The sequence below is a fragment of the Petromyzon marinus genome, chromosome 36 (assembly GCF_048934315.1).
Source record: "Petromyzon marinus isolate PM22_M1 ecotype Great Lakes invasive population chromosome 36, UKy_Petmar_22M1.pri1.0, whole genome shotgun sequence".
Classification (NCBI taxonomy): Eukaryota; Metazoa; Chordata; class Hyperoartia; order Petromyzontiformes; family Petromyzontidae; genus Petromyzon; species Petromyzon marinus.
Genome location: NC_133702.1, coordinates 11,783,001 through 11,796,567, shown reverse-complemented (window position 1 = coordinate 11,796,567; position 13,567 = coordinate 11,783,001). Strand labels below are relative to the sequence as shown.

The 13,567-nt window shown below is 51.5% G+C and overlaps 1 protein-coding gene across 1 annotated transcript in view; it reads left to right on the top strand.

The window, feature by feature from the left end:
- The first annotated feature begins 2,242 nt into the window (after window positions 1–2,242).
- CENPP (centromere protein P) overlaps window positions 2,243–13,567 on the top strand; it is a 74,015-nt gene continuing 62,690 nt past the window's right edge. Inside the window, exons 1-7 of the mRNA XM_076072127.1 lie at window positions 2,243–2,258; window positions 6,681–6,753; window positions 8,802–8,970; window positions 10,563–10,726; window positions 11,367–11,455; window positions 11,966–12,051; window positions 12,616–12,712. Of these exons, the coding sequence (XP_075928242.1) occupies window positions 8,825–8,970; window positions 10,563–10,726; window positions 11,367–11,455; window positions 11,966–12,051; window positions 12,616–12,712 (582 nt within the window). The 5' untranslated portion in view covers window positions 2,243–2,258; window positions 6,681–6,753; window positions 8,802–8,824. The remainder of the gene's footprint in view (window positions 2,259–6,680; window positions 6,754–8,801; window positions 8,971–10,562; window positions 10,727–11,366; window positions 11,456–11,965; window positions 12,052–12,615; window positions 12,713–13,567) is intronic.

Below are 13,567 nucleotides of genomic sequence, written 5' to 3'. Positions count from 1 at the left end.
ATCTCCTAGCCACCGCGACATTCGTCTCGGCCATCATACCCTGAACGCCGACACAGCGTAGCCCCCGACTCTTCAACGTTACCACTGTGGGCCAGCTTCACTCTTACTGTGGATCGGCAGTTTTCGTGATAGCGCTGCCATTGAACGGTGACACCTTTGATCGTTATTGATATCCAGGCTGATGTAGGTGGAGCCAGAGGATTCCAGGTGGAGCCCGGTGGAGCCAGAGGGAACCAGGTGGAGCCAGGTGAAGGCAGTGACATCCAGGCTGATGTACGTGGAGCCAGGTGAAGGCAGTGATATCCAGGCTGATGTAGGTGGAGCAAAGAGGGAACCAGGTGGAGCCCGCTGGAGCCAGAGGGAACCAGGTGGAGCCAGGTGAAGGCAGTGACATCCAGGCTGATGTAGGTGGAGCCAGAGGATTCCAGGTGGAGCCAGAGGGAACCAGGTGGAGCCAGGTGGAGCCAGGTGAAGGCAGTGATATCCAGGCTGATGTAGGTGGAGCAAGAGGATTCCAGGTGGAGCCCGGTGGAGCCAGAGGGAACCAGGTGGAGCCAGGTGAAGGCAGTGATATCCGGGCTGATGTAGGTGGAGCCAGAGGATTCCAGGTGGAGCCAGAGGGAACCAGGTGGAGCCAGGTGAAGGCAGTGATATCCAGGCTGATGTAGGTGGAGCCAGAGGATTCCAGGTGGAGCCCGGTGAGTGCTCATGGAGATGGTGTCTGGCAGGGGGAGCCACTGAGAGGAGCCGGGCGAAGTGGGTGGAGGAGGGAGCCGTAGGGGGGCATTCATTCAGTACGTACGCGTGGAGTGGGGAGGGAGGGGGGTTAACCCAAATGCGTACGCTTGCGTATGGGGGGTCTACTGACACGTTACATACGCATAGGAAACGGGGGGGGGGAGGGGTGAAGCCTCAATAATAATTTGTCTTAAACACGTCAATATGATTAATCCTTGATCGTTTCTGCGTGGATTCGTGGGAGGGAGGGGGGGGTGCGTCAGGCGTACGTACGCAGGTGGTGGGGGGGGGGTAAAGTTTTGACAGATTTTTGCTGCCTACTCAATGGATGGCGCCTAGCGCAGCTGCGCTACGAACCCGGTGATCCCAGTTCGATCCCCGCTCACGGCCAACACCTTTGGAAGAATATCTCAACTGGTTCTGGGCCTCCCCTAAGTCGACTCAGCCTCAAATGAGTACCTGGTGCGATGTGCGCATGAATCGCCACTGGGGAGACAAAGGCGGCCGAGCGTGGTGGTGCTGGCCACCCACCCCCTCGCGTGCCGTGCCGGCCTTCATCGGGTGCTGCTGCTCGCTATCAGCACTTGCCCTGACAGGATGTCGAGGCTACACGGGGGATTCATGTTCATAGGCTTTCAGTCAAGATCTATACAGGGGATCTTTGTTTTGTGGGGGGTTGTGGGTGTGGCCAAGGGTGGGGGGGTTGTGGGTGGGGGGGGGTTGTGAGTGTGGCCAAGGGTGGGGGGGGGGGTTGTGGGTGGGTTGTGAGTGGTATGTTGTGGGTGGGTATGTTGTGGGTGGGTAGGTTGTGGGTGGGGGGGTTGTGGGTGGGTATGTTGTGGGTGGGTAGGTTGTGGGTGGGGGTGTTGTGGGGGGGGGGGTTGTGGGTGGGGGTGTTGTGGGTGGGGGGGTTGTGGGTGGGTAGGTTGTGGGTGGGGGGGTTGTGGGGGGGTTGTGGAGGGGGTTGTGGGTGAGTATGTTGTGGGTGGGTATGTTGTGGGTGGGTAGGTTGTGGGTGGGGGGGTTGTGGGTGGGTATGTTGTGGGTAGGTTGTGGGTGGGGGTGTTGTGGGGGGGGGTTGTGGGTGGGGGTGTTGTGGGTGGGGGGGTTGTGGGTGGGTAGGTTGTGGGTGGGGGGGTTGTGGGTGGATTGTGGGTGGGGGGGTTGTGGGTGGGGGGGTTGTGGGTGGGTGGGTTGTGGGTGTGGGGGTTGTGGGTGGGGGGGTTGTGGGTGGTGGTGTTGTGGGGGGGTTGTGGGTGGGTAGGTTGTGGGTGGGGGGGTCGCGGGTGGGGGGGTCGCGGGTGGGGGGTGTTGTGGGTGGAGGGGGTGTGGCACCATGGGCCCGCCCCCACTCCCCCTTTGAACCCCGGCCGCGTCATCAAGGCGGAAAAAGCGCGGGAGAATTCGAGAGGCTGGCGAGGCGAGCGGGGCTGAGGTAACGATGAGGTGGGGCGCGGTGCAGTCGTAGTACTTGCGAGGGGACATTAACAAACGATGAGGTGAGGGGAGATCGTGACGAGGTGAGTGAGGGAGACACGGCGGCCGGGGGAGGGGAGGGGGAGGCTGTTAGCGAGCGCCTGTTGTAGGCCCGGGCCCGCGGGTGCCTTTTTACGATGGTCCGCGGTTTGTTGGTACCCAGATAAACCCCGCGCGCCCGGCCGCCTTTGTCTCCCCGGGGCCGATGTTCGCGGCTTCTTTTTGCCAACAACGCCAGCTGATAGCGCTCGTTGTTAAGGCCCAGTCTGCCTCGGCGAGAGGCTTTCGAGGGAGGGATACGTTTCTGTGCCGCTTTGCCACCGATGTTAGCCCCTGTCGGGAGTTTGTTCTGGCGGTGTATGCGGCGGACACGTTTCGACGAAGCTAACCCCTCTCCGCGTAGCCTGTAACAGACTGTTAGGGGCACCAGTGGTGTTAGCGAGCAAGCAACCTGTGAAGGCGGCGGTGGCTCGCGCCAACACGCACATCCGTCTTTGTCTTCCCGCACCAGCTACTCTTGACGGCGCCAAGTGTGTGAGCAAGAATGACATTTACAGTACCTGACTACTCGCTTAAGGCCGAGTCGACCTAGGGGAAGAGACCTAGGCCCGCCAGGTTCATTAAGTTGAACTCGGGTCGCCGGGTTCGTAGCGCAGTGCGCGCTAACCGCTACGCCACCGCTCCCGACATCGACAATGCGAGACAAAGATTCCCCGTGTAGCCTTCACAGGCTGTAGGGGCAAGTGCTGTTAGCGAGCAGCACCTGTGAAGGCGATGTTTACACACCGCACAAGGGACTCAGTTAGGGCTGAGCCGACCTAGGGGACGCCCAGGACCGGCTTGCCGTGAGCGGGACTCGAACTCGGGTGGATGGGTTCTGGACGGTTTTGCCTTTCGTGTAACTATTCTATACCCTTGCCTGTGGTAGCAATACGTGGCCTGCTGGCCACGACGAGAGGGCTTCTTCAAAAGAGAGTTTGTGTAGTTTTTAAAACTAAAGTTTTTATTTAATCAGGTAAAGCCCACTGAGCTATACAGTATAGCGCTTTATTAAAAAGCGACCTGACCACAAATGATAGCTCAACGAAGTGGATTGTCATCATGTGGAAATGTATAGCAGCCAAAAAAACGCGTGGTGTTCATTCTAAATGTGGAGGGGGAAAAAACGGAGAACGCAGAGAAAATTCCACGCGATCACGGGGAGAGAGACGCTACAAACTCCAACTATACAGCAGCAGGCGTCAGGGTAGGGATCGACCCCACGACCTCCTGTACACCAGGTGAGGTAGTAACCAGGCAAGGTATGTAGCGTCTTGTCACAGCGGCGCCCTGTGGTGTTCCTCCTTCGTTGAAGGAGCGCAGACCACCAGTGGGGTTTACGATCCGAGCCACAGTTTGGGCTGCATGGACACAGGCGCACTTCTTGTGGGTATTGTCTTTAATTGTCCATTCCTGTAGGAGATGTGCACATCGGTGTGCTGCTGTTGATGTTCGGGCGCGGTTGATGGTTCCACCACCACCGGGTGTCTTGAAGGGATGTCGGGAGGCAGGAGGGGTGTGCGTTGTTGTGGGAGTCTTGTCGCGTAATCGACTGCGTTGTAAGTGCACTTGAAGAGCCTTTATTAAGTAATCGTTATTCGGATTGGATAAAAAGCACGCACAAAACTATATTATATGCGCGTGAAATACAATTACAAAAGTTGTAAGGCGCTATTTGGTTCTTTCGGTAAAGTCACGTAGGTAGAAAAATTAAACAAAATAAAAAATCGTCAGCAGTTCTCTTTTTTCCGCCTGAGGACGACCGCTTGTGTTGCGATCGAAACGTCGTGATATATTATTTTTTGTTTTATTTTTCTACCTACGTGACTTTACCGAAAGAACCAAAGAGTGTGGATTCCTGCAGTCACGAAAGCTTCAAATCTAAATTGTAAGGCACTGACAAAGTTATAATTTGTTATCAATGACACTGATGAGATTTTGGAAACGATAGTAGGAACTTTGACTTAAAACTTTCGTGACTGCAGGAATTCATATTCTATGGTTCTTTCAGTAAAGTGACTTTACCGAAAGAACCATAGAATATAGTATGAACGATGTATAAACCACACCAACACTTCCCGGTCTGCATGAGAGGACACTCCCGAAATTGAGGTACACCCCCAACTTGAGGTTAATTCAAAAATATAAAACGTTTCCAGAAAATATACGGCGTCCCGGGAAAGCGGGAAACAAGGTTGTGAAATATAAAATTACAATCTGGTAACTATAGTTAAATACTGCAGTTGTAGAAATGGCTCTGTAGTGGCAAATCCACTTGTCAAACTACAGCAACCTAATTATCTTTTAACTATAACAGGAACAACAGTATGAAAGGGTGAAGAACCTTTTGGAACGACCTTTTTTCCTCCCTTAACATCGTAAATCTTCCTTCAAAAAATATCCTGAAGCAGAAGATTAGTGCTGGATACAGACACATTTACAAATGTGATTTGTAACTGTCAGCCTTAACCCCCGTGTATCGACAGTTAAATTTTAACGTGCAATTTTATTGAGGGACCGTTTTTTAACTAATTTATTTTACCAGGTAAGGCCCACTGAACTATACAGATCTTTTTCAGAAGTGACCTGGCTATTTACTACTATAATGAGCCAAGAATAATCTCGATTTGAAGCTTTCGTGACTGCAGGAATCCATGCTCTGGTTCTTTCGGTAAAGTCACGTAGATAGAAAAAATTATAAAAGAACACGACGTTTCGGTCGCAACACAAGCCTCCGTCATCAGGTGAGAAAGGTGACTTTACAAACCCTCCCCCTCCCGTGCCGATATAAAGCCACAACAGCAGATCATTATTTCTCACCTGAAGAGCCAAGAATGTCTGTGTGCCCTGCCCCCCTCATTAATAATTATAAACAGGTGACGTCTTCCACATGGACCCCGCCATTAATAATCATGAGGGGGTGACGTCACTCCACATGAAGAACCCCCCCCCCGCTCATTAATAATCATGAGCAGGTGACGTCAATCCAAATCGAACAGCCCCTCATTAATAATCATGAAGAGGTGATGTCTTCCAAATGGACACCCCCCCCCATTATTAATAATTAGTGGGTGACGTCACTCTACATGGGGGGGGCGAGGCGCCTCCTCCCCCCTCGGCATCAACTTACAACCCTCACTACAAAGGCAGAACCCTCCCGTCACGCGATCTCTGTAACCCTGTTGAGACATAGAAGTAATAAGGACGTCTTGATGAACCAGGGATTATAACCTTTAAATAAAATAAGTCTGTGTCACCGCGGCCTTACAAATTGCTCAGGAATTGATGCAATGTATATCACGTCGCCGTCTGCTTTTCGCTTGCAAGTTTCAGATTTACTGAAATACACCCGTCCCTGGACGGGCAAAAGGCTAGAATGTGTGTTATCCCGTGCGTGACGTCACTCCACCTGCCGCACCCCTCCCCAATAACCATTTGCGGGTGACGTCACTCCACATGGGGCACCCCCTCATTAATAATCATGAGCGGATGACGTCACTCCACATGGAGCTTCCCCCCCTCATCAATAATCATGAGCTGATGGCGTCACTCATGTGGACCCCGCCCCCACCCCCTCCTTAATAATCATGAGCGGGTCATTTTTTTCGATTGAATATTTCGGATTAACTGCAATACACCCGTCCTTAGACGGGCTATCGGCTAGTCAAAATGATAGCTCAATGAAGTGGCTTATCATGTGAACATTTGTAGCAGCCAAATACTCTAAACGCGTGTTTCTAAATGTGGAGGGAAAAACCAGAGGACCCGGAGAAAAATCCACGTGACCACAGGGAGAATATGCAAACTCCATATACAACAGGCGTCAGGGTCGGGATCGAATCCACCACGTCCTGTATACCAGCGAGGTAGTTAACATCTCGCCACTGCGGTGTGGTCTGGGACTGTTTTTGCTGTTGTTTTGCTACCTTGCCCAAGCCTGGGAATTAGTGTACTTATGCAATTTGAACTGATATACACGATACAGTTTACGTATTTATTTTAGTGATTTGCTTACCTTTGCTATACTTTGCACATTTCTGAACCGCCCCTACTGGACATCTGTAAATAAAGAGCTTCGTAGCTTATTGGATTTCTCCAAGATAAATAAAGATTCTGATTCTGAAGATTTTAAAAAATCTGGTCACGCAGTACTGTAGCAGATCATAAGAAGCTCCCCGCGACTGATCCGGAGAATATGGTAACAGATGGTAATTTTGCTCCTCAGCCAAATAACGTCGTTATATCTGCTGGTCGGAATTCCTTTACCGCTAAATGTATTATTCTCACGCTCGCCGGTGCGCGTGGTGGAACGCAGCTGAGCCGGCACCATAAATCAACCGCTCGCGGAGCCGTGGCGCGGAACAGAGGGCTATTAGCTCACGGCGAAAATTGCGCCGGTCTGACGGTGACGGCGGTTTCTGTGGCAGTGGCTGCTCCTGCGGTGGTGGTGGTGGCTGCGGTGGTGGTGGCGGCGGCGGCGGCGGCGGCGGCGGCCCGCAGGTAATGAATAAGAAGCACACCGCACACCGTGTGACAGTACGTTGGGCCGCACGCTCCAAAACTCTGGAAACTCAATTTCAAGTTTGGGTGGACGGATTTCAAACGGCACGCTCCGTCGCGCACCTGGGGACAAATTGGACGGGCCCGTGCCATGCTGGTGGACACAGCTGGCATGCGCTGGATTGAGGTGGTCTGCGTGGGAGACCTAGACCGCTGGGGATGTCCTCTGGCTCACCGTGAAAACGCCAAGAGCGACGTAGTTTGTGGTCGCGACGTTTTCTCATTTTTTAAGATTCATCCGAAGTATCTGAAAATTCCCGTCGCGTCCTATTTTTGGATAAATCCGAGACGCATTTTGTTTTTCGGATCATCCAAAATGTTATGCCCAATTTTAGAGTTTTAAGATTATTAAAAAATATCAGCATTTATTTTCAGATGTATCAAACATTTCCAAAGCATTGGACTATATTTTGTATAAATATAGTCAAATCACAAGACGTGATTGGACTATTTAGCTCGTTCACAATGTTCGCAATTATAATTCCACAATTAATATTTCTAACAATTAAAATGATCAAACGACGTACGCGAACAATGAAAGTTATTCAAATGTAATACAGTGTACATTTAAGTATAAAAATCAAATCCGAAATTGTCCTTAACAATCTGGAAACCCCAAAATGGGTAACGTTTAAATGCAAACCTCATGCTGGGTTTGAAGGAGCGTGGCGACCCGTCGATCCTTCAATTCGTATGGATTCTCTGTTTAAATTCGTATTATTAATTTAATAGCGTGCAATTACGCCGGCGTGTTTGATGAATTTGGGCAGCGGCAGGTGCTCACGTTTTGACGTGCAGTTACTCAATTTGCGCGCATGATCAAATCAGGAGAACGCTCAATACCGTTTGATCTCGGCATACGGCAGCGGGGGACGGAGCTTGGATGGCGCTCTAATGGGTGACCACCGTGCAAAAGAGCAGCGGGTGTTAACGGCTGCTGGGATGTTTGGTCGGCCCGAGAAGGCACGGCAGAGAAACGCGTCGTACTGTGCTCGTATGTTTCTTTCCGATTCTGCACGGCGTCGGGTCGTAAACGCGGACTCGACACTGCGAGCCCTGGCAGAAGGGTGCATCAACCCCTTCGCGTTCGAGAGCTGGCCCGTGGAAGTGGAAATCGGAGCTACTTCCAAGTGATCACTTGCCCATACAGTAGAGGGCAGCACTTTCCCAACTGCTCTGCTGCCTCGAAGTACTTACTCTTCGTCGTCCGCATGACAGTCATACTAAATACTTTTCATATCTAGAGATGTAATTTACATAAATTAAGTTAGGAAGCAACTTTAGTCATCGATTACCATGAGTTATCAGCGCAGTTATTAATTAATGGAGCACCACAGTGGCGAGATGTTAACTACCTCGCCTGGTGTGCAGGAGTTCGTGGGTTCGATCTTGACCCTGGTATCTGAATATTTGGAGTTTGTATGTCTCTCCCCTTGGTCGCGTGGATTTTTCTCCCTTTCCTCCGGTTTTTCCCCTCTATTTAGAATCAACATGCGTTTAGAGTATTTGGCTGCTACACATTTCCACATGATAAGCCACTGTTGAGCTACCATTTGTGGCCGGGTTGCTTCTGAAAAATAGCCACACAGCTCACGGGGCCTCGTCTAGTAAAATAAAAATGGTTGCAATAGTTTAATAGCCTGTTGAAAAATCAAGCACTACCCAGGGTTAAAATCCTGCTTTGCTTCCAAGATGATCTAACAAGATGGGGCACAGCATTCTGGGTGATTTGGTCATACGCTCTTGTTGAAATGATCACCATCATCAGCCATAATCAATCCACTGCTGGAAGCAATGCCGAGCTGTCACCAACCCCTCTCCTTCCCGTTTGTCGGAATATACAGCAATTGGGTAAAAGCCAATTCTTAAATTTTAATTAAGTCGTGCCTATTTTTTTCTACTTCAGCTTCATTAGTGGGTGGAAGTGGGGCCGTGATGCTGAGGACTCACCGCTGGTGGTCCTTCTACTTCCCCCCCCCCCTCCCCAGCACTGCTACCGACAGGGCCCGCCATGGAGGAGCGAGCGAGGGCAGCGTGGGAGCGGGAAGCGGCGGCGCTGAGGAGCGAGATCGCGAGGCTGGAACGCGAGGGCCGAGAGAACGACGCGGGGCAGGGGGACGCCGACTCCGATCAGCGAGCCGCCCTCACGCGTGCCATGTGAGGCCAACTCGCGCACACTCACGCGCTCACACGCACACACGCGCGCACACGGAGACAAAGATCCCCCGTATAGCCTCAACAGACTGTTGTGACAAGCGTTGTTAGCGAGTAGCGTCTATGAAGTCCGGCACGGCAGACGAGAGGGTGTGTGGCCAGCACCACGCCCGGCTGCCCTTGTTTCTCTCGTAGCGATGTTTTCACATTGCACGAGGTACTTATTTGATGCTGAGTCTACCTAGGGGAGGCCCAGGACCGGTTCAGATATTTGTCACTGGTAGTTGGCCGTGAGAGGGAATCCAACTCGGGTTGCCGGGTTCGTGGTGCAGCGCGACTAACCGCTGCGCCACTGACACGTGCACACACTTGCACATACACAGGCTGTTGGGGTGGTAAGTGCTGTGAGCCATCACCTATGAAGGCCAACGCAGCACATATGGGGATGGTGTGGTGAGAACCACGCCCGGCCGCCTTTGTCTTCGCAGAGATTATGTATATTGACTCGAAACCAGTACTCATTTATGACCCTGATGCCTGTTGTATATTTGGAGTGTGCGTGTCTCTCTCCTCGTGGTCATGTTCATTTTTCTCCCGGGTCCTCCGGTTTTTCCCTCCACATTTAGAATCAACGTGCGTTTAGAGTACTTTGCTGCTATAAATGTCCACGCGATAAGCCGCTTAGTTGAGTTATCATTTGTGGCCAGGCCGCTTCTGAAAAAGAGCTCCTTAGCTCAGTGGGCCTTGTTACCTGGTCTCAGTCTGTTGAGGCTCTACAGGGTATGTTTGTAATTCACCTGACTTCATAACCACGCTCTTAATTACTCGAGAGCATTTTGCAAGCCACTCATGGCATGGCGAGCGATGTACGAAAATGACGACGCACGTAATGAGGCGCGTGCAGGTGGGCGTATGGCGTGTCACATCCCCTTGGCCCGAAAAGGCTTTTATCCATTTTGCTTTATCGGGGTTTTTTTAGTGCCATGTTTTGGGGCTGCCCGTACATAAATATAGCCGGTTTTTCTCTCTCGAGTAAGTCGCCTAGTAGCAAAAAAAATCTAAATACTGAAATTACATTCATGTTGGATTATGTTATGGGAGTCATCGTGGCCACGTGTTACGGAGATTCGGATGGAACGGTTGCATCAGAACGTGTTCCAAAACAGGACCTCGCTGATGAGGTTGGTTATATTCCCCCCATCACCGTTTTAATTTCCATCTTCTTCCTAATGTAGCATCTTGACTTGGTTGGGGGGGGGATGATGGGGCCCTCTCCCCCAACCTTTTACCTCCCCTCCTTTTACATGTTTCCAGTTGCCATCAGGACTGTCCTACCGTGAATTGTGAAGCCTCTGTTGTGTGAGCCGCGCGGCGTGCTGTAATTGGGGCTCATCGCGGTTTGTTTTTACAATAAAAAAAAATATTCCCTCTTAACCTCGGCAAAAACAAATATTACCTCTTAACCTCGGCAAAAATTTGCGTAACTTTTACCGCGTAATTTTTGTTTGCCTGTCGCGCGTTTTTCTTCAGCCCAGCCGTGCATGTCACACACGACGTTGACGACGTTGTTGATGACGATCACCGTTACGCCGCAGGGAGGTGCTGACGCGGCAATCTGGCCCCGGGGAGCGGTGGGATGAGGAGAAGCAGCAAGGCCCCACCATGGAGACTCGGCATTCCTGGTTGGAGTCCCGGTTGGAGTTCTTGAGCGAGTTGACCGGGATTCACTTTCACAACTACACCTGGCGCAAGGACACGGGTAGCGTACGCAGACGTGTGCGGTGCACGTGCGCTCGCACGAACGCACCCATGCATATGCGCGCACACGCATGCTGCAAACCAAAAACGTGCTCTGATAGTATATACATTGTCTTTGAAACTGATTGGTCCACACCAGAGACAGCTTTCTTTAGAGCCTTGTCTCAACAGTGTTAGACCAGAGGATGCCAAAAGGCGAACAGTACAAAGACAATGCCACTATCAGGACATTGAGAGCATGTTCACCACAAGTATATGTGGTTAATGCGGACATGATTCCTTGCAAAAGGTTTCAGTTTGGTGTTGTAACATCTTAACACCTGTTTTATTGCCAGAAAGGGTTAAACCTTTTCTTATATTTGGATACTGGCAAGGGAGGTCCCATGAACTTGTAATTAATTGGCATGTTTTGTTTATGTGACAAACCTTACCAATTGGCTCTGTCGAGTGGTGGCGGATTTAACGACACATTTATATTTACGCGATCTAACCCAAAAAAACCTCATCGTTATGAAGTGTGGCCACGGGCCGTGTTGAATGAAGTCGCGATTGCTGCGAAAGGAAGTCGTGGCCCCGGCTCCCGCTGCCCCTGGTAACTGCTCACCGTGACCGTGTAGCCGTGTCGCTGGTGTATGGTGCAGGTGTGCAGGGCGCTGTGGGGAGACACCTGTTCTCCGGAGAGTGCTTCTCCTTTTCTTTCCAGCTGGAGTTCGAACTCAACGAAACCACGGTTAGTTCCACAGAGCCACGCCAATCGCACCTCCGATTAGCACGGTTGGCTTCGAACGGTGCAAACGAAGTTCAAACATACGCACATAAAGGTGTTGCACGTACAGAAATTATTATGGTGGTGTTGCTCGTGATGCTGGTGCTACCATCGATGGTGGTGGTGATGCTTCTTGTATATGCTGCCATTGCTGGGATGCGGATGCTGGTGATACTACTGCTATGGTGCTGTTGCTGCTGCCGTTGCTGGGATGTTGCTAGTGGTGATTTTTTTGCTTTGGTCCTGTTGCTGGGATGCAGATGCTGCTAGTGGTGATTTTACTGCTACTGTGCTGCTGTTGCTGCTGCTGCTATAGTTGTAGTGGAAGTGCAAATGCCGCGGAAATTAGTAGAACGACCAACAGAACGAGAGAAGCTCTGATTGGGCAGGCTCGCGAGCTGCCACCCCAATGAAGCCGACAACCATGCCTGCCCCCTGACCCCCCCCCCCCCCCCTTACCTTTCTTCCCGGCAGGTGGACGGGCAGACAACCGCTTCCGTGTCCCAGCTGGACGTGGCAGTAGACTCGGCCCCCGATGACCTGATCAAGTTCATAGCCAGGTGTTTGCCCAGGGGTTCAAATCCAGCTGGGTCCGTCAGGCCAGCGACCGGTGCATGCCATTTGACCGCCAACGTTGCATCTACGGGCAGACCTTGCTGTGACCGCATAGAACGCCCGACTCATTGTGGCGCTCTTTGTACCGGAGGCAATATTGCAAACAAAAATAAATCTACAAAGTGCTTACGAGTGAGAACACGCAGTGGTGAGATGTTGACTGCCTCAGTTGTTATACAGGCGATCATGGGTTCGATCCCGACTCTGACGCCTGTTGTATATTTGGAGTGTGCGTGTCTCTCTCCCCGTGGTCGCATGGATTTTTCTCCCAGGTCCTCTGGTTTTTCCCTCAACATTTAGAATCAACGTGCATTTAGAGTATTTGGCTGCTATAAATGTCCACACGATAAGCCACTTAGTTGAGTTATCACTTGTGGCCAGGCCGCTTCTATAGAAGAGCTACTTAACTCAGTGGGCCTTGTTACCTGGTAAACTAAGATAAAAAGTTTAGTTTTAGTGTCAGTCTTTTGAGGCTCTACAGTGGATATTTGTCTTACCACCTGCGTTAGGGCTGAAGAGGAGAAGAGTCTGATGTTGCTGCTCAGGACCATCGTGTCGCACAGCCGCTGGTGCGCGCTCCGCCGGAAGACCTTCGCGCACTTCAAGGTGAGTCGGCTTCCTGGGGGCGAGCGGACCGCTCTCCTTCTCGGCGGGGGTTGCGGGGGGGGGGGGGGGGGGTGGAGGTGGAGGTCTGGGTGCCACGAGGCGGCACCGGCAACCGGCAGCGCTCACGACCCCGTTGCACGCGGGACTCGGCAACGGCACGCGGCATCGTTACCCATCGCATGTGCTTACGATCGCTCCTGGCCCATCCACCCGGCGTCCCGTCAATCCGTATGTCCTGACTCCGTGCTGGCGCTGGAGCTATGAGATCTCCGACGCCATGAAGCCCATCCTCCAGCTTCAGCTTTGGTGGCTGTCCTGCTTCCTTACCTGGTATTTTTTTAAAAAGTCGGTTCCTAGAAATGCGGCTCCCTCGTAAATGCGTTCCCCGAATGAGCTCCGTCCCGCGAGACGCGGCAAGTGGTACGACGCTTGAATGCTGCTCGAGCGTCGTTTTGATTCGAGTGCCCTGATGTGCGTGAAGTATAGGCTTGTGCATCATTACCTGTGAAGACTTAATGTAAAGCGTATGAGAAGAGTGAGTGGTTAACGGTTGAATGCTTGTGATTAATATCATCATCATAAGGGACTTGGCCACACATGGCGGCAGTAGCCAATGATAGCTATATAGCACAGATGAGACGTATTCATGATGAAGATATGCTTTTTATATATACTTCTTTACCCAGGAAAGCCTCGCTGAGTCTCAAGACTGTTTCAGGAGGGTCCCTGCCCAGTTTCCGCAGTCGCGGGCAATGCTGCTGCTGTGCGTGATCCAAATCGAGTAATTTGCAGTGTAATTTTTCACCATTGGGTTATTTCGCCAATACCAGTTACCACTGTGTGTGTCTTTAGCTA